General features: G+C 37.6%; 1 protein-coding gene across 1 annotated transcript in view; it reads left to right on the forward strand.

Moving 5' to 3' along the window:
* LOC129263629 (uncharacterized) overlaps window positions 1-27,715 on the forward strand; it is a 76,849-nt gene that overhangs the window by 10,192 nt on the left and 38,942 nt on the right. Inside the window, exons 10-33 of the mRNA XM_054901534.2 lie at window positions 2,055-2,291; window positions 2,816-3,016; window positions 4,838-5,067; window positions 5,420-5,618; window positions 7,063-7,379; window positions 7,887-8,001; window positions 8,681-9,082; window positions 10,563-10,762; window positions 11,549-11,768; window positions 12,382-12,789; window positions 13,366-13,491; window positions 14,691-14,981; window positions 15,643-16,059; window positions 16,861-17,063; window positions 18,273-18,510; window positions 19,487-19,891; window positions 20,168-20,413; window positions 21,924-22,106; window positions 22,607-22,758; window positions 23,597-23,885; window positions 24,920-25,318; window positions 25,968-26,201; window positions 26,569-26,757; window positions 27,324-27,640. Of these exons, the coding sequence (XP_054757509.2) occupies window positions 2,055-2,291; window positions 2,816-3,016; window positions 4,838-5,067; window positions 5,420-5,618; window positions 7,063-7,379; window positions 7,887-8,001; window positions 8,681-9,082; window positions 10,563-10,762; window positions 11,549-11,768; window positions 12,382-12,789; window positions 13,366-13,491; window positions 14,691-14,981; window positions 15,643-16,059; window positions 16,861-17,063; window positions 18,273-18,510; window positions 19,487-19,891; window positions 20,168-20,413; window positions 21,924-22,106; window positions 22,607-22,758; window positions 23,597-23,885; window positions 24,920-25,318; window positions 25,968-26,201; window positions 26,569-26,757; window positions 27,324-27,640 (6,218 nt within the window). The remainder of the gene's footprint in view (window positions 1-2,054; window positions 2,292-2,815; window positions 3,017-4,837; window positions 5,068-5,419; window positions 5,619-7,062; window positions 7,380-7,886; window positions 8,002-8,680; window positions 9,083-10,562; window positions 10,763-11,548; window positions 11,769-12,381; window positions 12,790-13,365; window positions 13,492-14,690; window positions 14,982-15,642; window positions 16,060-16,860; window positions 17,064-18,272; window positions 18,511-19,486; window positions 19,892-20,167; window positions 20,414-21,923; window positions 22,107-22,606; window positions 22,759-23,596; window positions 23,886-24,919; window positions 25,319-25,967; window positions 26,202-26,568; window positions 26,758-27,323; window positions 27,641-27,715) is intronic.

Below are 27,715 nucleotides of genomic sequence, written 5' to 3' on the forward strand. Positions count from 1 at the left end.
AGAATACTTCACTCTGCAGTGCTGCAAAGTATGACAAATATGACCTCGAGTTTGAATAGCACTCATTACCTTGTGAATTTCTCTTTATACTTCAGGAAATAAGTGTATTCAATTATCCGTTTTAGCGAACACAATAAATGAAATGAAATGAATAGATTGGAGAGTGGTTTTGAATTTTTTCTCACCTTTGGTGTGTTTTTGGTGTTTTTAAAGACACTTATGCTCCAAAAAAAGCACATGAACCCCTATTTTTTTAATGTTTACACCTACCTCTGCAACCTTGCAAATTCTGGTGAAAATAAAATGGGTTTTGAGTTAAGTACAGCATTCATTGTACTTCTTGTATTTTATAAAAATTTCAAATCGTTATCATCCTTCTCACTGTTTTTCAGAATTGAGGTTGTGCTAGCCTTAAAAGAGCAAATAAACAGCAATATGAAGTCTCTGTCTGAAGTATAGATTAATGAACTTTACTGTAACATGTAATGAAATAGCTCAGAGTTCAAAGAATTAATCTCATACCTTAAAATTGATTTGTGCTACCATGTGATTTTGTATGACAATAAATTACAGTTTATGCAAAAGATCCATTCTCCTCGTCACTGACCTAAAGATTAGGGGGCGCTGGGGGCCATGGTCCCACAAAAGTTTCATGTTCAAGAAATAAGGGGGGGGGGAATAAAGAAAATGAAAGATAGGAGGGGAAAATGTGATATGATATTCTGAAGAGTATGTCAATTTCTATCACCAAATTAGATGTTTGCATTAAAAAGGTCAAAATGTTTGCTTGTTCGCTCGCAGCTTTTTAGGAATTTGCCCCATACATGTAGACCATGTCTGGCCCCCTCAATTTGTTTGGCTAACGACTCCACTGTGCCATTTGTCTTTAAAAAAAGTAGAATTAGCTGGGATACATGGGGGACAGGTTAGTGAATCTCATTTTTTTAAAAATTATTTTCATGTATGAAATTTGATGAAATTGGAACAATTAGATTTATTTGAAAGAGTGAAATAGTTTTCATTTTGGAAAAGACTGTGAGGATAGGGCTGTGTTTGAAAAACAGTATAGTTCAGGATTGATGAAATCTTTAAAAGAAACCCTTTGACATTATATGAAGGGATAAAAAGAGCATTGATTGTTCATTTATAAGAAAATTCAAAGTTTGAAACTGCAAGCTAGCAAAAGGAATTTAATCACATCCTCCAGTCATCCCATGTAGGACAATGGATTTTGAAAGTCTAAATTGCTTTCATTCTCCAACATGACAAAATTAGTTATTTCTGTTATTAGTCTGAATTGGTCATTTTTGTCTCGCCTGCATAGCAGAGTGAGACTATAGGCACCGCTTTTCCGGCGGCGATGGTAGCGGAGCCGTCAACATTGAAATCTTAACCAAGGTTAAGTTTTTGAAATGTGAAAAAAGTATATGGACCTAGTTTATGAAATTAGGACATAAGATTAATCAAGTATTACTGAGCATCTGTTCTGAGTACCAGCTCACATGACCAAGGTCAAAGGTCATTTAGGGTCAACGAACTTTGATAATGTTGGGGGTATTTGTGGAATTGTGTCATCATAACTTTAAACGTTTATAGATCTAGTTCATGAAATTTGGACATGAGAGTAACCATGTATCCCTAAATATATTGTGCTTGTTTCAGGTCACATGACCCAAATCAAACTCATTTAGAGTCAATGAACTTTGGCTGTGTTGGGGGTATTTGTTGAATTGGCATCATAACTTAGAAAGTTTATGGATCTACACATTGTACTTCATGAAACATAGACATAAGGGTAATCAAGTATGAATGATTGTTTTGTACGTCTTAGGTCACATGATCATGGTCAAACGTCATGTTGGGTCAATGGACATAGTATTTTATTATCATATGAGTGTTTTCTTTTGTGAATAATTATTTAATAGCAGTTTTCAAAGTCAGCACTGCTGATATATCGAATCGCGTAATGCAGGCGAGACTGCCAGAGGCGTTCCACTTGTTTTCCTGGTCATTGGTCTTTTTTTAAAACTGTATGTTATCTTTGAACTCCACAGGAATCAATCTTGTTGCTGACAGTGTCGTACTGAATAATATGCCAGTGGTCACAGAGCGTGCTCAAGGCGTTACGTTCGATGTTGATCTAAACGTGATTGCCAGAAGCGATGGCGGTGGTGCCATTGATACCATTACAGGTCCTCTTTGGACCGCTTCATTTTTCTTTAGTCCTAACCAGAATGGCAATCCGATGGAACTACAAAGCAGTGCTACTACTGGACAATGGGCTAGCATAGGTAATCTTCCTTTCTTTCTAAACCTCTGCAGATATTGTAATGGTATTTTTAAAGACTCCTACTGTATTAGGGCTGTGTATACGAACAGCATTGTTTTTTTTTATTTGTTTGAGTGTCTTAAACATTATGTTGTATACTTTCAGTATAAACCAATATTGTTTGCTGTTTTTTGTTGATGGTTGAATAAGTTATATTGAAAATGAAATTGTAGCATATTTTGTGGGGCTTTTGTTTGTTTAATTAATTCACCAGGTTATAGACATCACATGTAACTTATGCAGATCTCTCTGTATTCCACCCATTCCTCATATTAAAGGTTATTATATAAATATTGACTGCTCATATATATTCTAGCTCAAAATAAAATAAAGTGATCTCAGTTGCCAGTGTTGACCAAATGGTTATTAGATTAAATTTTTTTTAATGATAATGGATAAGATCATGAGGAATGAGCTTCGGTGGTTATTTTACCAAGTAGGATTATTACACTGAGTGGCATTCATTCATTAATTACAATTTTACAGATGTGCCGTCTGCCCGGGTAGGCTCTTCGGCTGATACTCCTACAGAATTGAGCAGTATCCCTGTCACTATCAACCTTGATTCAACCTGTGCTAACATGCAATGGTTGTGTGTTCAGCTCGACAATCATACAAATGCTTTGTTTACCTTTGAAGTGAGCAGCAGTGATAGAACAGCTTGCCTTCAGATAACGGAATGCCACGGTAAGTCATAGTTTTACTTCCGGCTTGGTCCCCAAGGGTTAGGATATCTTAAAGGACAAGTCCAACCCAACAAAAAGTTGATTTGAATAAAAAGAGAAAAATTCAACAAGCATAACACTGAAAATTTCATCAAAATCAGATATAAGATAAGAAAGTTATGACATTTTAAAGTTTTGCTTAACTTCACAAAACATTTATATGCACATCCTGGTGGGTATGCAAATGAGGAAACTGATGACGTCGTCCACTCACTATTTCTTTTGTATTTTATTATACAAAATAGGGAATATCCAATTTTTCTCCTCATTGTCAAGTAAAACAACAATTAATTCCTCCCTGAACACGTGGAATTAGTATTGTTTAATACTATTTGATTCAGTCAAGTTGGTTCTTATTTTCAAATCTATAAAAATGAAATATTGTATCATTCAAACAAAAAAAAATAGTGAGTGAGGGACATCATTTGAGTTGTGCATATCACTGTTTTGTGGAAAATAAGCAAAACTTTAAAATGTCATAACTTTCTTATTTTACATCCAATTTTGATGAAATTTTCAGCATTATGCTAGTTTGATTTTTCTCTATTTATCCAAATCAGCATTTTTGTGGGGTGGACTTGACCTTTAATTTCCTCATGCTGGCAGCAATTGCCCTTGGCCTCCCCTATTCAACCTACATATAGTTCATCCCCCGTCCTCCATTTTGTGGAGTTGTTGAGGATGAGTGGATAAGTCCCCATACATTGAACAACAAAACTAAACCACCTTACACCAGCTGTCACAGCTGCCTCGCATCCTCTACCCATACATATCCTGTTTCCCAGAAAACAAGAACTCCTTCACTGAATCCACACCATGACATGGCCTTTCCACCATCCCTATAACTCTTTTTTTTTTGTACCCCCACACACAAGATCTTTTGCCCATCAAGTCATTGACATCAAACCACTGTGGAATTGTCTACACATTCATCCAAATTATCAGAGTACATATTTTGTTTTGTCCGTCTGTATTCTGTTATCTTTTGAACATCTGTATTCTTACATAGTATCTACATTGTAGTAGTAATATTCATATATTCAATATACTCAATGCCATCTGGCAGTAGAACAAGACCTATATCATTGAAATAGGTTTAACCCTAAAATGATTTATATACTTTTTTTTGCTAGTTTCTTGTAACACCTTATAGCTCATTAGACGTCATGAGATGGTAATCTCCAAAATAAAGACAGGTTTAATTCCTACATGAAACAAGAAATTCAGTCTATATTTTCATGAAATGCTCAAGACATTCCTCATCCTTCATTCACAAAAAGGGTAATGTATCTACAGGGTTCCCACAGTCATGGTAAATCCTGGAAAATCCTGGAAAAATTTGTGGTCATGGAAAGTCATGGACTTTGGGAAATTTGTGAAAAGTCATAGAAAAGTTGTGGTATTGCATTTACCTCTTGGCTATCACAGCTTTCCGGTTTGTCGTGTCTTGCAACTCTCATACTCTGCTATTGTAATTGGTGTTCATGATTTCCATTTTTTCCAGTTTTGTGACATCCCAAATTCTACATTTCCTCCCGGATGTGGGGGAAGTCATGGAAAGCAGCAATTTAGTCATGGAAAAGTCATGGAATTCTGTTTTCAAATTTCTGTTGGAACCCTCATCAGAATTCATTTAAAATCATTGTATAATAACAATATCTGTCTTCTCATTTCTTAATGAAAACAATTATTTGCACAATTCAGCATGAGATTAATTCATATTTGGTGAAGATGTTAATCTTATTTCTTTCGCCAACAATTTTATTCTTCTATTTGTTTCCAGGTGTGGAAATCGAAGAAACAAACGTGGCTATAGCAGATCCATCATCAATCACTGTAATTGAAAACACACCAACTATCCTTAATCCTGAACTAGTCATTGATGGGCAGGCTGCAGCTACGAGTGCCTCCATCAGTGGAATAAATCTGTGGAGCCTAGAGATATTCACTAGTTCTGATGGGATGTCAAAGGATGGAGGGGTCAACTTCTTGGAAACATTAACATCAAACCAGGTGGGGTAATTTTGCCTTGAGCTTGGAATGCTCCCCAGGAAGCGGAGAATCTTTTTTTTTTCTTCAAAACTTTGTAAATATGATAATATTTTATGGGGTTAGTTGAATGTATCCATTAACCACAAAGCAGGTGTGTAAGTCATAATATTGGTTGAATGAAAGGAATGCTTTTCCTCTTGATCATGCTCTCTTTGACCTTTTCATATGACTGTGCCTAAATCCTCAGTAACATAATTCCTTTTAGATAGATAATCATCTCACTGGAACAATGATCATTATCATTTGAATGTATGATTGCGGTACAATCAATCATTCATATAAAACAATTTTTTTTTATGCTTCCAATTTTCAGGAAGAAACTGCAATCACCACCGCAGGGGCCAGCTTTAACTTTACAGATGATGATCTGATTGATATAACTTTTAACATGTCAAACCAACCCTGTGCTCTAAACAACTACCTCTGTGTAGAAATCATGATGGGGATGTCCCCTGAACCTACATTCACCCTGGAAGGTAACACGACAGCCTGTGTAAATCTCAACTGTAAAGGTAAGTATTAAGGTTCACTCAAACAGAAGTTTTGTGTTTTGGATTTTCACATCTGTGCATCTATCAGGCTTGGTTATTTGTGTCTAGGGCTGACCTTTAAAGGCATACATGTATGGACGAGTAGCCTTGAAAGCGCCCTCTCAAGTCCTCACCTTCTCACAGCTGGCCAGGTTCATTTCCAATAATGCAACATGATAGCACTTTAGTTTTGTAAAATATAGGTCCACTTGGATATTAGCACCCGCTAATGTACTTCTCAATACATTCATATCAAAATAATTATGTTACCAAGTAGCAAAACAGGTACTTTTCTTTTAAAAAACATGATAGTTTTTCCACACATATGCCAATATATCGTCTGTATTACAAATAGTTATCTCAAGTTATATTCTATGACTAGCTATTTTTAACACACAATCAATGGGAAACCACTCACCGTGTCGTTCAGCTCGATCCCCCTTTAATGAAATATTACAAAAGATGTTAAGGAGCCATGTAGCATATGAACAAGTGCTGTGGCCAGGTTTTGAACCCTGGATTTCATGTCTCTAGTCCAGCCCATCAGACCACGGCACCCCACTCTGGATACAGCATGATAAAGCTTATCAACAGGACTTAGCTGATTTGTGTCTACAAAGCTCACTATACAATCTGTACATTATTCCAATATTAGAACTTTCATTACCATTCAGATCAACTTCATAATTTGATTGCATTTGGTCAGGTAGCATGTCGAGCTATAAAATCAGGAGCTTTGTACTTTTCTTGAGTAGTTGAGTGTTGACTAATGCTAGCCATCTGTACGCATGTATGTGTGTATTGATATGGCACATTTTTTACATGCCCGTCCTAGACGTCCGTGCGTTAACTTTTCCTTGTAAACATAATAACTTCAGTTTAGCTTAACCTGGGCTCATATAATTTGGTGTGTATGATACTAGCATGGATCCTAGGAAGTCTATAGATTTTGAGGTGAAAAGGTCAAAGGTCAATGTTGTCCGCATTACATTCGGGCATATAATGTGCTCGCCCCAGCAGCACTCTTGTTATGTAAATAAGCAAGGGAGACAATAATACTTACCTCAAACAAGGGGGGGGGTCTCTTTTAATTTCCTTAATTGGATGCATCATTCATAGACACATTAAAACAGAGAGGTGTGGATTTCTGTCTCAGCCATGACATGTTTTCTTTCACAAAGAAATTTATCTACATCGGGCTGCAGTCAACCCAGGTGAGGTGAATGGGCACTCAGCAAGATTTCTTCATTTACTCTTGTGCCTATGGCCTCTCAGCTGTAGCTGGGGTAATATTATGATGTCATGTATTACAGTATACCAGTAGAGTATATTAGCTGTGTTATACTGTTACTCATCATTATCAAATTATGATTTGTCCAAACTTCAGCACTTAATTACCACAATTGCTTTTTTTTTTAATGAACAGGAATAATCGTGACAGATACCGTGAACAACATCACCTCCATCCCCAATGGCGGTGTCCTTGTGGAAGGTTTCTCAAACCAGGCAGTTAATCTTGAGGTCACGCTAACCACTGACGGCAGTGGAGCTGAGGGGTCCGGTACAGGGCTGTGGCAGCTTGATGTCTTCACCAACGCATTTGAGAATGGCACCGGGGTGGTCAAGCAGTTTGATGCATCATTGACAACTGGAAGCTGGATAGATACTGCAGTCCCCGCAGGCACCGCCACTTCGCTGACGGTGCCTGTAATGGTTGATTTATCAGGCCAGCTATGCATGGATGTGAGTAAAATATCAGGAATAAAAGATTTAAATATGCCCAAATCGGATTGAGGTGAAAAGTATTTACCTTCAAATTACTGAATGAATTGATCCAGAGTATTGCAATGTACTAGTCTTATTTCTTCCGGAAGAGATTTACGGCAGTGGGGATTTTTGCATTGGTAGTCTTGAACTTCCACCAAGGGATATAAAGTTCAATTACACCAGCTTTATTCAATGTTTTCACAAACCACAGCACCAAACTTGACAAGGAGGCTTGGGCTGGAACCCACCTTTCTTGTTTTTAGAGTCATCAATGTTATCATTACTATCATTTATATGCTAGCCTTGATTATACTTTTAAAGCTCATAACCATGTATCTAGTATCCAAGATCTCAGAAAGGCCCTTAGTAAATGATAATAATAAACATTATAATTGGACCTGATGTTCTGCAAGATTGTGATTGAATTTTTTTTTTCTCGAAAATTTCCTAGCTTATTTTAACCTTATTTTGTGCTTCTCATAGGTAAACTACCTTTGTGTTAGGATCCGTGAAGGAGTTAACCCATCCCCAATGGTAACCCTTCAGTACTCAACCGGCCCAGAGAATTTTATTGGTTGTGCCCCTGTCACTTGTGAGAGTAAGTACAAAGTTTTTTATTTCAGATTTGAGGCCCCATCACACCTACTCATTTTGGTTACAAAACATTTAGTGCATGTTTAGTGTGAAGATTCCCACTGGAATAATCAAACAGTTCGGTTATGGTGTTTCTATCCAATGTCAAACCAGGCCATTGTATTGACTCAGCCCATATACTTCTTGCAAGGGTACCACTTCATGAGGTTCATTTCAATAAATTTGATATGTTATTACAGGGCTCATATGGGATAAGGGATTCCAGAAAAGTCAGGGAATTTTAAAAGTGTAATTTTTGCAGGTAATAGATTCAATTCTTTTTAAAATCTCTAATCACAGCTATTTTTCAAACATCCATTTATCAAAAAGTCATTTTGAAATGAGGCCTGTGAAGAATGTGGGATTCCTATCAAGATCAGGGAATTAAGATCTTTTTTTACAAGCTAAATGACAATAAGTATGTAGCGTCTTCTGGAAGTCGTAGAAGACAATTTATTCAAGAAGGTTACAGGTGACCAACCATCCTCCAGTTAGCAAAGATGTGCTTGGGTTGCCACAACGTGAGTAAGAACTGGTTTTGGAAGTCTTAACTATTCAGATCTTTATTCTCTGGAAAGCAAGTGAATTTGGGGGAATGCTTTTATGATGTTTTATATCATTATTTATGTTATGTGTAATCACAGCTGCTGGAATCGAGCGCAACGGCTTTTCCTTCACCCCCATGAGGGTTGTTGAGCACCAAGTGGATCCTCAACCCTTTGATATCTCCGTGTCTTACATCTCTGAACCTGGTCGTGACAACATCACCGGAGCTGACCTCTGGAGTCTGACCGTCTTCTTCAGTGACTCTGAAAATGGGACCAACCCTGCAGTGGAAACCAAAGTTGATCTTGGCTCTCTCACCGATGCTCCTTTCTATTCTGGCCAAACCTTGAACTTCACCAATCTCAATGTGAATGTATCGTTGGAGGACTTCACCTGTTACATGCCCACGTACCTCTGTAGCCAGTTGGCAAAAGGAAACCCATTGAATGATTTTTACACACTTGAAATTAGACCAGATTGCCAGCCAATTCAGTGTGCTGGTAAGTTGATCCTTGTTTTTCTCTTCATTTCTTCTTATGCCTTGTGAAAGGAAGCACTTGTCTATTCTAATATGTGAATGCAATGTATCATGCATTGTCTACTGATAATTAACTGACCTTAAGATTTATAGCCACATGCTAAATAGAACATTCCTAAAAGAATATGTCCTTGTGTCCACTGTGGCACCATAAATCAAAGTTCAATGGACACCTGATCATTTTAGATTGTAAGAAAGATGCCAATGTTGTTACTTGTCTATATAAAGGCACTTTCTTTCGTGAACAGGCTATCCCAAAAAGGATGGTATTCTTTTGTTTGGTGTGCAAGCCCCATTTTATCTACAGGGTTCCCAGCCCATCATGGAAAGTTTTTTTTTTCCAGTCAGGGAAAAATCAGGGGATTTGATAAAACATACCTCAAATGAGGTAAAATCAGGGAATTTTGATCAGCCCAAAAGTCGAAAGCACGGTAGTCAGTCAGACTCTGGTATATTTTGTTGCATATCAAAACAACATCCATTGAATGACTGGTTATGGTGGTACTAATTAGTTTTTACTTTATTGTTTTATACTGAAAATACATGTAATTCACTGCAACAACCTAGAAAACATGCAAAACTGGGAATGGGTTTGAATAATAATTAGGAAATTTTTTAACTTCATCAGGGAAAAATTAGGGGAAAATCAGGGAATTTTGTTTTCTTGAAAAGCTGGGAACCCTGTATCTAACCAATTACCATGGTAACAGTGCTTCTCCCCCAACCAAAATCAAGGAAAGTTATCAAATCTGACAACTTGTTTGACAAAAATGTTGAGGAAATGCTCCCCTTATGAATGTGGAGGAGCCGTGGTGTAGTGGTTCTGACTCTCGCCTTGTAAACAGAGGGTCGTGGGTTTGAATCCCACCACGGTCTGGCATCCTTTTGCAAGGCGTTAATCCACACTTTGCCACTCTCCACCCAGGTGCTAAATGGGTACCCGGTAGGATGTGAAAGTCATTGTAGCTTGTCCAGTACTGTGTGCGCCTTACCGGCGACTGACTGGAATACTCCCCAGGGAGTGGAGGATGTGCACACATTGTGTGCGGGAATGATTGATTATTGAATCCGATGACCGGGTAATAATATATCTGTAAAGCGCTTAGACACGTCGTTCAGATGTATTAAGTGCTATATACATGTAAAAGCGGATTATTATTATATTATTATTATTATAATGGTCTTGGCCATTCTTCACCATGACTTGTAGCATGAATATAGCTCAGCGTCTTTCCCAGTCTCCCATTGTATTTTGGTCTATGCAGAAACTGAGGAATAAAAGATAATAAGACACTTAGCAAGACTTACAAATCTGCAGCTAAAAGTACCCTAGAACTCTAATGTGCCCTTGTGGTCCGCTCACAGATTCAAACTTGACTGCAGTATAGACAGGAACAAAAGCTACATGTACAATTCACCTCATCTCTGTTTATTCAATACAGGTATTGCACTGAACTCTACAGAGGTATCAATCAATTCTGGCCAGCTGCTGTTTGAGTTCCAAAGCTCTCAGAGTTCAAGTCTAGATGTTACGCTGTATAGCCTCCAAGAAGGTGCTAGCGTCGAAGGCACCGACCTTTGGAACTTCACTGTCTTTTTGAGCAACAGTGATACCATGTTCACCAACAGGAAAGCAGTGCTGGTAGGTTGCAGTGTTCATTTGATGAATTATAATTGATTCTGATAGGTATATTGAATAGTGCATTGCTGCATCAAATTATGAATACTGTTATTTATATTTAACCCTATCCAGGCCAGGAGGGGGGTGGCCTCGGAGGCCCCCCCCCCCCTCAAGGATTCATGCAATATTTTCGCCATGAAATTTTTTGACCGCGCCACTCACTGACTTTTTACTTTCAAGTCTTGCACAACTTTTGAGACCAGTTTTGCATCACCCGAGTACGTGGTTCCAAAATTACGCAACATTATGTAAGTGCATGTCAGACCAAAAATTGCTCAAAACATGATTTCGTATACAAAGTCAATGCAAATTGTGTTTTCAACCAAAAATTATGAATGTATAATCTCAAGGGGGGCCTGGGAGGACTCCCCCCCCCCCCCCCCCCCGGCCATATGAACTCCCAAAATACCCCGGCCTAGATAGGGTTAATTGAATCAGGTACTGTGGAGCATTTAATATAAACCCGTTTATAAAGACCACTTGCCTATGTAGAGCACATTTCACATCTCCAATGAGTGGTCTTCATACCCAGGTGGGTGTTTCATAAAGCTGTTCGTAAGTTAAGAGCGACTTTAAGAACGACTGGTGATCCTTTCTTATGGCAAATGGTGTATTCATTAGCGATGGTTTTGCGCGTAAGAAAGGATCACCAGTCATTCTTAAAGTCGCTCTTAACTTACGAACAGCTTTATGAAACGGCCCCCTGGTTTCATTATATGATGGTTCTTTCTGTATTTGCTTTGACAGACCACAACCACTTACACATCAAGTGGCAGTCCTCTGGAAGCTGGCACACCCCTGTCTGTCACCGGTTTGACATCTCAGCTGGATCTTGAAGGGGTCGGCTGTGTTGATTTCCAGTACATTTGTGTTGAGGTTGACGTGGGAATCATGGCTGTGCCATCTTTCAATGTAGACCTTCAGAGGCCTGATGCTAACATTGGATGTGCTCCAGTGGATTGTCGAGGTGAGAGTTTTCCGCCATTTTTAATCCCTTTTTATGAGAAAAAACACTCAGCCACAGTTACGTTCTCTTTGTTACTACATCGTATTAGAGAATTAATTCACTTCTTAAATTTGAGAAGTAGTTTTGGTCTATGAATTAATACTTTCAACAAATTGTATGTGCAGTCTTATTTAATTGCTACACGATTCCTTGAAAAAATCGTCTCTGTTATCAACATTGCTCATCTACATACATGGAATTCAGAACAATTACTGATAAAGTACAGAGTCCCATCTTACAAAGAGTTGCGATTAATCTGATCAATGGCAACTATGGAAGGCCAGCAACATCATCATCTAAAATACATGTTTGGTCAAAATATTTTCTAGAAATTATGTATATACATTCACTGTTTTCTTGAAAATTCGGTATGCTCTTGTTTTTAGAGGACATTGAGCAGATTAACTATAGAAAAAATTATGACATTAATGGATTTCCAGATACTTGAGATTGTTCGAATCAATCGTATATCTTTGTAAGACAAAATCCCATTCATGCTTTATATCCAGACAAAATGGAAGAAATTTCTTGAATTTTTTTTCAACTTTCAACCTTTATATCTTTCATTTGTAAGGTGTGGTAATAAGCAGTGCTAATTTGGACGTCTCTGATGGCAATATCCTGATTGAGCGAGTTGATGAGCACAATGTCACCTTCAGTGTGTCTCTTCAGTTCAGCGATGATAGCACCGATGTCTATGGTACAGACCTATGGCAGGCAACGATCTTTACCAACAGTGGGGAGGGTTGCAGTGATACCCCTTGTGCTTCGGCGATACCTGTCGCGCTCAATGGCAATGTGACCAGAGGTCAGATGGTGACTACGGAGAGTGCCACCGTGTCCTTGGACGTGTCTCAGTGCACCTGTCCCGAGATGCAGTATCTGTGTCTGCTCATCACCATGAACCCTGATGCCGGTGTCAACTTCACCCTTGAAATTCCAGCACAGGGCTTTAGAGATCAGCAAAAGGTCACTTGTACAGGTGAGGCGTTGAATCTTTGGAGATCAGGGATTCTGTAACAAGAAGTTTAGCAGTTTAATCGCACAACAGAATTCATGAGTGATTGCATTGACTACTATGTAAAGTCGATCGTGAAAATCAGTTATCTACAATCAGTAATTGAGCTTTGTATTTAGGGGAACCAAATCTGAATCCTTACATCTTTTATTAAGTTCTTCTGTGTAGCATTACCTTTGTTTAAGAGGGAAATTGAAGACTGAATCATTTCAACCCTCTGGGTTTCTCTCCTGTAAAAAAAAAGAATTACCTTGATAACTATTCTTCCTTAGACAAAATTATGTAAGCATGCATAATACTAAACATAAAATGCCTTTTTACATGTCGTAGATGAACAAGTATAAAATTAGCAATGTTTCGTTCTGATCAGGGTGACAAGAGCACGTTGAGCTGTTCAAGCATGTCACCCTCGCGTGTTGCAATGAAGACATGCATGTACACTTTCCCTTGGCAGATGGCTGATCCATATAACATCATCCTCATCATCAATCTGACCATGTTTGCTTACAGAGCCAGTGTTAATATCTTTATATGATACAGGTGCAGTGATTGATGACGTGAGCCTGTTAGTGACCAATGTTGAACCTGTCATTCTGATTGAAGGCGACACACTGAATGTAACTGCTAATGTTAACTTGACTGTGGCTGATGTGTCAGCTTCGATAGGTAAGCCGGATGATCATTCTGTATCATCTTTGTCTTTAGTGTCTTTTTCCTCATTGCTGTAGAGAATAATTTCAGTTTTTCTTCCATTCATGCAAGTCTTACAAAACATTGAATATAAATAGTTTTTTGTTATTTTCTACTCAGACTTCTCCTATATCTGTATTAAGAGGAAAAAAAGGGAAATAGTGCGAATCATTTACACATTTTTGTAAGTCTGATGATGGGTGAACAGAATTCAGCCCGTTCTAACCATTTTTACCAATCCTTCCTACCTTCTGTTTGCATCGATTGAAAACAAGTGCACCATACTCTGTTGAGTGCACGGTGTAAAAGCCTAATGGTAGATGATCATAATTTGCCTGCAGACAAATCTAGGTGGAAAGAGGGCTAAAATTGCCAACTTTAGAATTCCATAACCAATCAGGAGAGGGTTGAACATACCCCAGTTCATATGTTAGTAACAAGTCATAATCACAGAGGCAGGTTCCACAATAGCACACTACCTATGTCTCATATACAACCAAGTATATATCATTTTTCCAATGTTATGTTTATATCTCATATATATGTCTCATAATAATTGGAAGTGTTGTGATGTAATGATTTGGACTCACGTTGTGTGAACAGGGGATAGTGAATCCCACTGACAAGGTGTCAGTCTACACTTTGCTTGTCTCCACCAATGTGTTCAATGGGTACCCAGCATGATCGGAAAGTCAACTGATATGCCTTGCATTTGAGCTCTGAAGCTCTTGTTAAAATGCTCTCCAGGGAACGGAGAAAGTGCATATCACTCATACCAACAAGTCATAATCTGATGACTGGTTTATGATGTATGTGTATCTGTAAAGTGCTTATATGGTAATTAATAATATTTATAATAATTGTACATTTATATTGCACATTTTTTATAAGTATATACTCAACTGCACATTACACTAATGTTATTGCCCCGGCTTTAAGCCATGCTGCCTGCAGATGCTCAAGCATTCAAGGAATTTCTTTCTACCGGATAGCCATTTACCTCACTCAGGTTGATTGCAGCACAATATGGGTAAATTTCTTGCTGAAGAAAAACATGTCATTACTGGGAATCAAACCCACGTCCCTCAGGTAGAAAGAGTTACAACCTCTAGACGATGACGCATTCCAAAAATATCATCATTGCAATTATTATTATTATTATCACCATATCTCAGATGCATCTGTAACTAACATCTGGCAGATTGAGCTCTATCCGGCATCTGATCCAATGCGTTATCGAGTACCTGCAACCTTGACGACGGAGCAAAGAGACCAGGGATTTAACGCAAGTGATGTTCTCAAATTTGATGATCTCTTTTTTGAATTCGGAACGCGCGACTTTGTGTGCCCCGAGGGAGATTTTGAGGATCTCTGTATTCAAGTCAGTGCTTCACCGAGTATTACCCCTGCTGTATCGATTGCCATTTACCAGGACGGTATCGTCTGTATCACAGTTCCATGCAGAGGTAAATCATATTCTTTTATATCCTTGACAGAGAAGTAGGGGGAAGGGGAGTAATGTCTGGGTGAAAAATAAAATCTTCAGAATTCACAAAATCTGTACATCAAATGGCACAGGCAGTTATCAAAATGGAGTAATATTTCAAGCATTACTGGTAAATGTACTTCTAAACCATTTATGAAATACTGCTTTCAATTTTCTTTAAATTGTCATCTTGTCTAGATTAACAACTTTCCCACACAAGCACATTGCTCATAATTACTGGTAAAGATTTCAGAAATATAAAAGTAAAAGTGATTCCCCATTCTTTTCACGCCATTTGGAATAGAAACCATAGTAAAAAGCCCTTTTAATTTTTTTTTCGAAAACCAAAAAAACTAAATTTGTACTGTATGTGTAAAGATTTAACAGCATGTGATAAGTGTGTTTGTCTGTTTGTATGGAGTGTTGACCAGATTCCACCGAAACAAGCCAGTGTTCATTATGGTAGACTACCTTTGATTTCAGCACTAATATCAGAAAAAAGGCCCTAACAAAACCATCATTATTTTGATGAAATATAATGAAATTGATCAAGTTCACAATCATTACGATATGCCATGTAGCTTTTTGTGAGTGAAGTTATTGTCATGATAAAAATGTGGTTATTTTATTTATCATTTCAGGGGTTGCTTTTGACAATTTGATCGTGGATGAAAGAACCGACTCCAGCTTTGTTGAGTTTGAATCTATGCACCGAATCATCTTCAACATCAGTGCAAACACCACAGAATTGAGTATCAACATCCCAAACGGCATCAACCTCTGGCAAGTCCGCGTGTACGGAAGCTTGTACATGAATGGGACGGGAGAACGCTACAGCGAGACACACATTCCCATTGCGGATTCTAATGCCATGGTAACGGCTGGTACCCCTGTGGAGTATACTGGTCTGGTGTGGGATATGGACCTGACAAATTTCACATGTCCAAGTTCAAACCAGTTCTTCATGTGTGTACAGTTGATGCCAGGGAATACACCTGTTCCACCTTTATCAATATCTCCTAGCCCGCTTTTAACTTGCGTTGAAATTGAGTGCACTGGTAAGTGTATACTCAAATACAGTACCTAATAATAACAGTATATTTGAATAGTTCTTAATAGTGAGGATCTGTTTTAGAGCATAGTAGTATCATTATCATCCCAGCATTCTTGTCACATATTTGTCCTGTGGAAATCGGTGTAGGTGAAAGCAGTTTGGCACAATTTTCAGTTAAACCAAGATTTGGTCCACTTAAGTGACAAGACAGGATATTCTTTGGATTAATGAAAGTTTATCATATTTTTATATGATGATTAACAAAGCAAGAATAAAGAATTACTTTTCCTCTTTAATAATCTTAAAGATAATGAAACAAAAATGATGAATGAAGTTCATAAGTGAATTTTAACATCTTCCAGCAATATCACTCATATTTCTTTCAGTGGTATGAACTCTTCAGTTCTACTTCCCTTTCCAAAGCATGTGGTACATTTTAATGTTATGTGGAAAAATAAACTTGATATTTTTTGTGACAGTAGTTTTTCTTCTTTCCCTTTTCTCCCCTTTTTTCTCTTCTGGAGGATTAAAATTTTCCTTTTCCTTCATTTAATCTCTTCTTCACAAAGATATCTCATTTTGTGGCTCTTCCTCATTTCTGAATTTTTCAAGTAGGTTCTTTCATATTTCATGTTTTTTTTTGTCCATATAATTGCATCAGTTTTTTAGGTTATCTCTCTATATATACTTCACTTAAATTGTGTATGTATGAAAATAGGTATGAAAGTATGAAGTATGAATTCAACTTTGATCAAACTCAATTCAAATCTGTTTCAATACATTATCACCTGTATTGCTTTTGAAGGTGTCTATATCAGCACCCTTGATCTGACAGTAAACAGTGGCGACCCTGTCTCGGAACGTCGGTCCAACGATATAAACCTGAGTGTCACGGCAACCTCCTCTGCTGCCGGTAGCAGTATCAATGGAGATGATCTCTGGAAGTTAACCATCTTGATTTGTGAGAATGACAACTGTGCTGCATCAGCTCGTAGAAGAAGAGCTACGGTAAGAATAAAGGCTCATCCAGACACGGTGCAGCAAAAATCATCTATATTTTTTATTGCAAAGTTTATGAGATATGAGACATCACAAACTTGTGGCGGGGTCAAGGAAAACTTTTCATTGTAGGGTGATGGAAACTGCAGACCATTCAAGTTTGCACAAATTGAAACAAATCAGTGACATAAGATCTTCTTAAAGCTGGTAATTCTTATGTGATTTGTTTTCTATAAACAGTGCTCTGAAATGTTGATGTAAAGCACTATTTAAATCTCGTATCATTATTTTATTACTTATTCATTGCCATGAAATCATCTGTCAGGACATGAGGTATTTTATTTTATTTTATTTTTTATTTTATTTGTCTTCTTTACCCAGGGTAGCCTGATCAGTGGTTTAGACACTGTTGTCAACCAGGGCCCTGCACAATACATATATACATAAAACAATCAAAAGAACACATATTATACAACACATTAAAAGTCAACATTGTTACACTGTAATACGAAGAGAGAAAAATGATTTGAGTTCTTGAGAAAGGAACCAGTATTGGAAATTGACAGGAAAACAAGGAAAACACTGAAAGAACTATGAGTGTATACGTATCGGATACGAGGTATGATGTCACAATGATGTAATAATGAAGTTATATTTTCATGAAATTTTGTACAAAACTTGATCAATTATGAAGACTTGAGGCTTTGTGATGTCACTTTGTCTCGTGTGTGCACATTTATGAGATCCATTGTAGGCTTCCTCTTTAGTCATTAGAGGCAGTATTACCTTCATACCATTGTCAAAATCTATATGACTTTTGTCATGATATTGTGGAAAGTATTAAGGAGGTTTACAAAGAGTAACAAGAATCGGCTGTTGCTGATGAAAATAAAAGTTTCATCCATCGAAAAATATGGCCTAAGGCACTTCTCTAGAGAAATGAAAATTGAGGGGTTTGATCCCAACAAGACACTTATTCACGTAAAAAAATGTATGTTGCTCTATCATCGTACATTATATAAATGATAATGGTAAAATGAATATAAGCATTATCAGTATTAATCTGTTCACCTGTGGGATATACTTGTTTTCTCAAACCTGTTGTAAATAGTGCACATACTGTGTGCTTGTTGGAGAGAGGTGATAGTACTGTATTCTTATCCAAAATATTGTTTTGGTCCACCAAACTGACAACAAAGTTCATCATGTTGTTCTCAGAATCCAAATGCTCTTGTGGAAATCCTTGCCAACCTGACAGCAGCGTCGGTCAATGAGGATTTAGCAGCCGGTGGCAGCATCACCTTCAGCGACATTGCAGTGACCTTTGACCTAGTTGATAATTGTCCAGACACTGAGATTATTTATCTATGTGTCCAACTGGACAGAGGCGATACTGCCTCTCCAGATTACACTTTGCAAGGTGACCTTCTAACATGCCAGCCTTTGCAGTGCAGAGGTAAGTCTGACATATCACCTTAGTTTGTCTACAACTTCCAAATGAGTAACAGATCTTTCATTGATGGGCCACAAGCTCTGCTAAAACTATTTTGAAACTTACAGAGTCTAACAAAATATATTCATATACTATATGCCAGATGTAGGATTCAACTGTACTCATAAAAATCCACATAAAATTCATGTGAAATCAACAGATTTAGATCAATGCAATGTAATCATGTATAGTAATGAAAGTGTGTAAAAAAAATTGGATATGCATACTGTAATCAATGTTTTGTTTCAAACAACTACTACATCATTTGATTGACTTGTATTTGGTATGTCATATTTTTATTAAAAAAACTAATCTTTTGGGGGCCTTAAGTCATAAAAGTTGAGAAAGAATCCAACTGAACCAAGTTGGGGCTCTATAACGCAAAGTTGCGACTATTCACAATCTTTCACAATTTCAAGAGACCCTTTAGTCTCGTAAAATAATTTTCAGAAATATGCTTAGTGTGATGGCTCTCATTAAAGCTGTAATTACATTATCACGAAATTAAGTGAAATTCCTTATTTTTACTCTTCTTATTACTTTTTTTACTCTGTCACATATCCAATCATAGTCTTTGATCCTGCATTCATGTAAAAAAAATTGTCAATGATCTCGAAATCCCTGTCAAGTGATGGCAGTGTAATGGAATATTGATCTGAAACTGATTAAATCTGGTGTCAAATTATCTGTCTTGAATATAATGATAAGTTTGCAAGATCATCTTCATAATTTTTCTCTGCATTTTATTGCATTTCCGGAATGTTTGCAATATGGAGGTTCTAACAGTCAATTTGAGTTACACTGGAGTATTCAGACACTGAATGTTTAGTGTGTGTGATACCCCCTGTCAATCTCTACTTCTAATTTTCTATAAATAAGAATGTATAATGAATTCTTCTATACTCGAGCAAGTATATTTCTCCATTATTTGTTAATTTAGGTGTCCACATTCAGAGCAGCATCACAGCCAACGAGATCGGTAGTCTTCAGGAAGGCAACCCAAGCAACGCTGTTGAGCTTGACTTCTCCTTCACCGCTGACACCGTCACTTCTAACGTCTCTGGCACCAATCTCTGGGACATTGAGATCTTTGGAAGCGACATGACTGGCGAAACACCGGGCACTCTGGTGGTCTTTGGGGATATCGGAAGCACAACCAATGCACCCCTATCTGCTGGTCAGACCATTGAGTTCTTCAGGGTCACCGCCACCTTAGACCTCTCACCTTACCTTACATGCCAAGACACGCAGTACGTGTGCGGCCGTCTCGCTCGCAGGGCTACTGCATCTCAAGAGTTCTCTGTAACTGGAGAGAAAACGGCTTGTTTTGAATACCCGTGTACAGGTACATGTATTGTCAGCAAATTTTCCACACAGTGTTCGTATAATTTGATCCACATACTCATCCAAAACGTTGATAAAGATGGTTGACTAAAGGCTAAAGTGAAATAAAATCAATATACTGATAACTTGACTAGTCTGCTTCTAAAAATTGATAAGTGAACCTCTCCCTGGAGGTGGTCATTTATTTATTTTCTTTTGATTATTCCATGAAAAAAATAAATCCAGAAAATCTCACCAATTATTTGAAGTATTTGCACTCTTGCTCTCTCCATGATAGGTGTTCTAGTCAGTGCTACGAGTGTGGAAATCACCAACGACGCATCACCAACAGAAGGCCAGGCTATTAACATAGAGCTCAATGTCTCACTGGCAATAAACCCAGACTCTTCCAACCTGTCCAGTGTAAGCGATGCTTGGCATATCCAAGTCTTTGGTGATCCACAGATGAATGGCCTAGGGGGTGGTGGGCCAGGTTGGTTCACCACAAACACCACGTCTGTCGGGGATGTAGGAGCTATGCCTGGTAGGTGTAACTAAAGAAAGGTCATATGATATGATATCAAAGTGGAAAAGTAGTGATGTAGTGGTTCTGACTCTCGCCTTATAATCAGTGTTTGAATCCCACCATTGCCTTGTGTCCTTTTGCAAGGCTTCAATCTACACTTTGCCACTCTCCACCCAGGTGCTAAATTTGTACCTGGTACAATGTGAAGGTCATTGTAGCTTGTCCAGTATTATGTGTGCCTCAATGACGACTGGCCGGAATGCTTCCCTTGGAGTGGCATACGTTAAGTGCTGGAATTACTGGTAGAATCTAATGACTGGGGTTATGATAAATCTGCAAGCGCTTAGATATGTACCATTTATTCTAAAAAACAATTATACACTGTAAATAACCAGATTATTATACTATTATGTTAAATAGTAAGAAAGAGTTAGAAATGAATAACACATGTCCCATCAACACACCATTAAAAAAAATCTGCGTCGCCTATTTTAGCCAAAATTTCACTATAAATATAAAGGTGTGCTAACCATGTACTTCTCTAAGAGTAGCTTTCCTGCATTTCCCATTGTTTTGTTTATGATGATTGTGAAAATTGGCAATGAAAAGACGCTTTCAGGATTCTTGTGTGAAGAGTGGAGTTCTGACTTTACTTAAGGTATCTATTAATTTGATTGTACGCACTGAACATGTACTTCAAATACTAACTCATTCCTCGTACAGGTCAATTTAGCTTTGACCTTGATCCTAATGAAAAACAATTAGGATGCTTTATGAATTCTGGGCCTCATCCTATCAAGAGTTCTAATCTTGTATATTTTTGTGAATCTCAATAACAGAAAGCCAGACTTCATATAGCGATTTGGCATTTGTGTGATGGTACAAGATTTAGCATGAGGTGAAAAAAATAGGCTACGCCTTTTTTAATTGAACTTCTCTTTCTTTCACTGAATGCAAAATGTTGTATCATTGCAGAAATAAGAACATTTGCTGTTTGTGTTGTACAACTCCTCGGAAGTAAGCGAAAATAGGAACAATATTTTTTTTCCTGTGCTAATCTTTGAAAAGGAGGAAAGACTTATTGAAAGAAACAGTTCTGAAACATTCATCATATTTGCAGCAACAAGTGGGCATTAATTTAGCCAGTAGGCCCTTCGCATATTGCGCTTGCGATTCGCCTTGCACAATAAATTGAATCGGATCGTAACATCACCTAAACCATTCTGTGGTAAAGTTTGGATGTTACCTGTGCAACCTTACAAATGTTAAACAATCAGCCTCCCACATGCTCGCATACAACAAGCTAAGTTGGCATTGTAAAACATTTCTTGGATGGTAATTAAAATGAATTTATATCAATTCTCACTTTGGATAAATACATGTAAGACAATGTAACATTATGTTTTGTTTTGATTGGAAAAAAAAACATACTTTTCAATATCTTTTGGAGAAGTGATGAATCTTTATCTGAAATAAAACCATTCAATGCATGCAGCTTACTATTGTCAATTAATTTATTTTCTTTCAGGCACATCCAGTGAATTAAACCCAGTATCTTTGTCCTTTGATCTTACAAATGGCTATTGTGCAAACGTAAATTACCTCTGTGTTGCGGTGCAAAGAGGTGGAAATGCAATGCCGCCTTTTAAACTCGGTGGTGTGCCTTCAGACATTGATGGCCTTTATGCCTGCACTGCCGTCGACTGCATTGGTAAGAAAGAAATGCTTGCATTTTATACTTGCATAAAACTTACGTTGAAAGGAGACACTTACCACCAGGAATACGTTCCGAACTTTTATCAGCATTTGACTTGTACAGTATACATCACTGGTCGGAGGACCAACAAAACAATTTTTTAAACTGCTATACATCGGTGTGCATTCCAATAATGCCAATTAGTGCAAGAATAGGGAGCAAAGCCATACATGTAGAGTGTACATCTTGGCTTTCTTGGTGTGATACAAATGATCATGAGGAATAGTCAGTGATTTTCACTGACTGTTGTTATAAGCTACTGAAACCCTTGCGTCTGATTTGCTCAGAACAAAGTGGTCAATGAAAGTCAAAGACAAGATGCATTATAAAACACTCTCCAGCTCCATCATGCTTTATTTATTTTCTTATAAAGTGCATGAGCGTAAACATAGAATATCTCTGTGAATGATAAATGTTCTTGCTTAACATTGATGTTTCTCTGATTATTTCTGTAGGAGTACGTATCAACAGCAGTAGTATTGAAACCATTACAGAAGGAGATCCAATCCTCCAGGGCAATGCATCCTTTAATGTTGAAATTGATGTAGACTACACCAGTGACGAATCGGGTGCTCATGTCAGTGGAACAAACATCTTTGGAGTCAAGGTCAGAAAGCCATTCAGAACGGACATCACTTTTTTGGGAGGAGGGCAAGAAATTTTGATTAAGATCCATGATAAATAAACTACTAAATAAATTGAAAGATGAAATAAGATAAAATTGTGCACTTACAGTATTGTTCCCTAATTTTGATGCATTAATATATTTCATTCATTAGTAAAAACAAAAATGAATGAAAATGATTAAGTACATAAATCCATAAATTTGCAATGTGATTGAAACCTCAAAACCACTATTCCAACATGCAAATTTATGAAATGGTAGACATGCTTCTTAGTTCATGTGACTTATGGATTTTTCATAATTAACAAATTGATTGTAATAATATTCCACTTTTATATGTCTCTAGGCTCTTTGCAGATGTATTATCAACCCAGTCCTCAGATTCTATCTTGCCCACATACAGTATATCCAAAATCTCCACTCCCTGGGTCATATTCCAGAAAAATACACTCAAGCATTAAAAAAGAATTTCTCAAATGTAAGACAAAAATAGTTTATATTGTTCTGTACCCCTGTCCAGGACATAGATGTCAAACAGATTTGTATTCTGATTAATATCATAGTGAGCAAAGTGGACAAAAGTAGCCGTTATTTCGCCGTTTCGTTTACTAATGCCTCTGGAGAAGACTAAATAGGACAAAAATTTTGTAGCCGCTTTTTAAAAGGGCCACAAAATGGCTAAAAAACAGCAACAAAAAGGGATACAAAACAGCAAGTTGCTCACTGTGTATCATATGTGATCATATCTTGAGTAAATTAGGGAAAAAACTATGCAAAATTGTTTATGCTAGGATTTACACAATTGTTTTCCCCGTCATAGATCTTCCTTTCTAATGATGGCTCTGCTAATGGGATCATCGGTGACAAATACACGGCTGATATTCCTGAAGCCTCTCAGAGCACTACCCTGATGGCCGGGCAACAACTCAACATCCTTCGTGCCGTGGCATCAATCAGTACAGTGGGGCTCTCCTGCCCTCCAATGTTGTACCTTTGTGCTGAACTCTTCAAGCCAGGCAATGCATCTTACTTGCTGAATGGCTACGATTCATCCATGGGGACGGTCGATGATTCCATACTGAGTGCTTGTGAGATTGTAGAATGCAGGGGTATGTGTAGCTTGTGGATGTTTTCATGTAGTTACTTGTTATAAAATCAATTTACTTCGAACTAGATTGATTAGTTTGTCGGTACATATGACTTTCTTTATCAGAGGATGCTACTGAATTCTTAGACTTGAAGAAGAGCTTGGGCATTGTTTACTGGGGATGGGGTGAGTTTAGGGGATAGGGATCATGTTAGGTTGAATGTTAATGTACCTCTTTCTTTTATATCAGTTTTATGCCCCTCCTCCTAACATACCAAAAGGTGTATTGTTTTTTATTATTCTTTTTAACATGAATTTTGTCTCGCCTGCATAGCAGAGCGAGACTATAAGCGCCGCTTTTCCGACAGCAGCGGCGGGGTCGTCAACATTGAAATCTTAACCAATGTTAAGTTTTGAAATGTCATCTTAACTTAGAAAGTATATGGACCTCGCTCATGAAACTTGAATGTAAGGGTAATTAAGTATTACTGAACATACTGCCTGAGATCCAGGTCTTATGATTAAGGTCAAAGGTCATTTAGGGTCAATGAACTTTGGCTATGTTGGGGTATTTGTGGAATTGTCATCATAACTTTGAAATTTTATGGACCTAGCTCATGAAACTTGAACATGAGATCCAGGTCACATGATTAACGTCAAAGGTCATTTAGGGTCAACAAATTTTGGTTATGTTGGGGGGTATTTGTAGAATTGTCATAACTTTAAAAGTTTATACATGTAGATCTAATTCATGAAGCATAGACATAAGGGTAATCAAGTATGAATCTTTGTTTTGCACATGTGTTAGGTCACATGATCATGGTCAAAAGTCATTTTGGATCATTTTACGGAGTATTTTATTATCTTGTGAGTAATGTCTTTTGTTAATAATTATTCAATAGCACTGCTGCGTTATCGAATTGTGTAATGCAGGCGAGACTGCCGGCGTTCCACTTGTTAATCTGTTCTTTCACATTGGTTGGGGGTGGATACATGTTTATGCATTCAACAATCCATTTACGTTCTATGCATGATAAACATTTGCATTCCTATTAGATGTAAGATTCGATGACATGACATTGTCAACAATCGATCCTCCTTGTGTCGTTGAGAGAACTGCCGGTCAGATACTGTCTGTCAACGTGACTGTTGAATCCAACTCATCCTGGAGTAGTGCCATTGGGACCAACCTTTGGATCATAGATGCTATCATCAATTCGAGTCAGGAGGTGCGAATGGAATCTGCCATACTTTCTATGGACAATGCCAACAGGGACGTGCTGGCTGGTTCATCAACGACCTTCCCAAATGTGGAACTCTCGCTTGACCTGTCCACTTTCTACTGCAGAGATACGATGGTAGAGCTCTGCGTGTCTTTCGCTACAGATGCGAGCTCTGGCTTTTCTCTCAGTTCAAATTCAGTGATGGAAGTATGCTTGGACGTCCCATGCAAAGGTTGGTATAGGTCCAAGTCTAAAGGGAAGTTGAAGTCAAGAGAATGGACTTGCAATTTATTTTATTCTAGATGAAAATAATCAACCCACTCCTTGATTTCTCAAAACTATATTTGTATCAGTGCACATTCACGCAATTGAACTGAACAATTGCAATTATTTATTTCAGTCATTATTGTAGCAGAGAAAGTAAAAGTTACCCATTGAGGTGATATTCTCTATACACTGAAGAAATTACTGTATATTAAGAACAATGCTACTATTGTCTTCACAAAAATTGTACCAATATTGTTACTATAAAATATTCATTTATTGTGTATGTCACTTGAATACAACTAAATTCCAGTGATGTCTTTGATATGATGAAACATGTTTGGTCAATAATTTGTTTTTTACATATTACTTATTGCACACATAATTACCGGTTAGGATATTAATTTTACTATTATGTTTTATTTTTATTTTAGACTTATTTCTTAAAATTCTTCTATTTCAAGGTTACATAATCTGTGATGGAATCAAATGTTGTTATTGTTACAGAAAAATAACATAATATCTCTACTTCAGTATTCATATTCCATTCTTGATACCCATAGAAGTGGATTCATTGCTCATTCTAAAATTGACTCTGTGATTGTTTATTCTTTCAGTAACGGAAATTGATAGCAGTGACTATGAAATCTTCTTCCCACCCAACATCTTGGAGTTAGAAACAGTGGACCTGCGCTTTGCAGTTAGCCTGACTTCTGGTCCTCTCTCAACTGCTGTAGATGGAGATGAGCTGTGGAGAATTGTCAGGGTTTACATGTCTGGCTATGCTGAGGGTAATGACAGCGTTGCCGTAGATACGACTGTTCCACTTCTCTCCTCTCAAGATGAAGTTGGTGAGCATGGTTTGTTATCTCTGGCCTTCTTATTGTGATGAATAACGTTGATCATTATAAAAGCAGAGTTGCCAAGTAGTACTGATTTTCATCATTTGGTACTGAAATTAAGAAGAAAACTGATAGTTTGATGCAAATTGCTGGTTTCTAAAATATCAGATTAATTTGTCCTATGGTATTTCTTTGAAAATACTGATTTTCTCTCCAAAATACTGATTTTCAGCTTTTAAAATACAGTATTGAAATGTTCTTGTTCAGGTAGCACTGATGAAATGGGTTTTAGAATGAACTCACTAAAACTCTATAGAATTAACTGAATGACCTAAATTACCTGCATGAAATAATCTAAATTTTCTTTTCTTTACAGGCATATCTGCTGGAGAAACAATCCGATTGTTGAATATTCAAGCATCTCTCAACTTACAGGATGTTGACTGTGCCAGTATGCCGTATCTCTGTGTCGAGGTCGCTCAGGGCGAGACCCCTAGTCCTGAATTCAATGTGTCCTTTAATGATAATTCCAACATCATTTGTAAAGAGAATGTTAGATGCCAAGGTAATTGTCATTTTAAGGAATCGTGTGCTCTTAAACTTTCTTCTTTGAAAAATATAAAATGAAGTGCCATAATTCAAAATAATTCAATGGTGGAGATTGGGATTGAAATGGATGCTGTAATGTTATGTTATTGTGAATTTAAATGTGAAAATTGATATTTTTTATTTTGCTAAAAAGTATTGTTGATATAGCTAGCACCATGAACATCTCTTGGCTGTGTATGTGATCAATAAAGCTAATAGTACATGTAGTAGTAGTAGTAGTAGTAGATCACTCTCCACAAAACTTCTACTTCTGTATACTAAAGTAATGAAAACTTTATGAAGCTATGAAATGTTTTGAGCAATCATGAAAGGTTTGGCCTTCGCTGCTTTCCTTACCTTTATGTAGTTCAAATATCTGATTTTTAAATAACTAGTTAGCTAAGTGCAGGTAGCAAATGAAATATAACATAATGATGGCCTCGAGTTCTGGGTGGCAAGAAGTATTCGTAAAAATCTTATCACAATCAGTGCAATAACCATTGTGCCTTTCTCTCTCTCTCTCTCTTTTTCCATCTTTCCCAGGTATCGTCATTACAAATAACTCCATCCAGAGTCCTCCACAGGGACCGGATGCAACTGAAGGGGATGAGAACCAAGCAGTGAACATCACCCTGGTCGTCGAACACGACCCTGAACTCGGGACGAGTACAGGTGCGGAGATGTACCCATGGATGGTGACGATATTTTATAACAGCCGATGGGATTGCATGGGGGATGACTTCGGAGACAGAGTCGCAGCTGGGCTCGTCGATCACCAAATGCTTATCGATGATCAAGAGCTTGTGTTAGAGAACCTGGACGTTGATGTGAACCTCACACAACTTGTTTGTCCGCAGAGGGTAGGTGTACTCTTTTATTTATGCCTTCACCAACTGTAAGTGGTCGCTGGGGGATTGTTTTGGGGATCATCAGAC

Source organism: Lytechinus pictus, chromosome 1, assembly GCF_037042905.1.
Source record: "Lytechinus pictus isolate F3 Inbred chromosome 1, Lp3.0, whole genome shotgun sequence".
Classification (NCBI taxonomy): domain Eukaryota; kingdom Metazoa; phylum Echinodermata; class Echinoidea; order Temnopleuroida; family Toxopneustidae; genus Lytechinus; species Lytechinus pictus.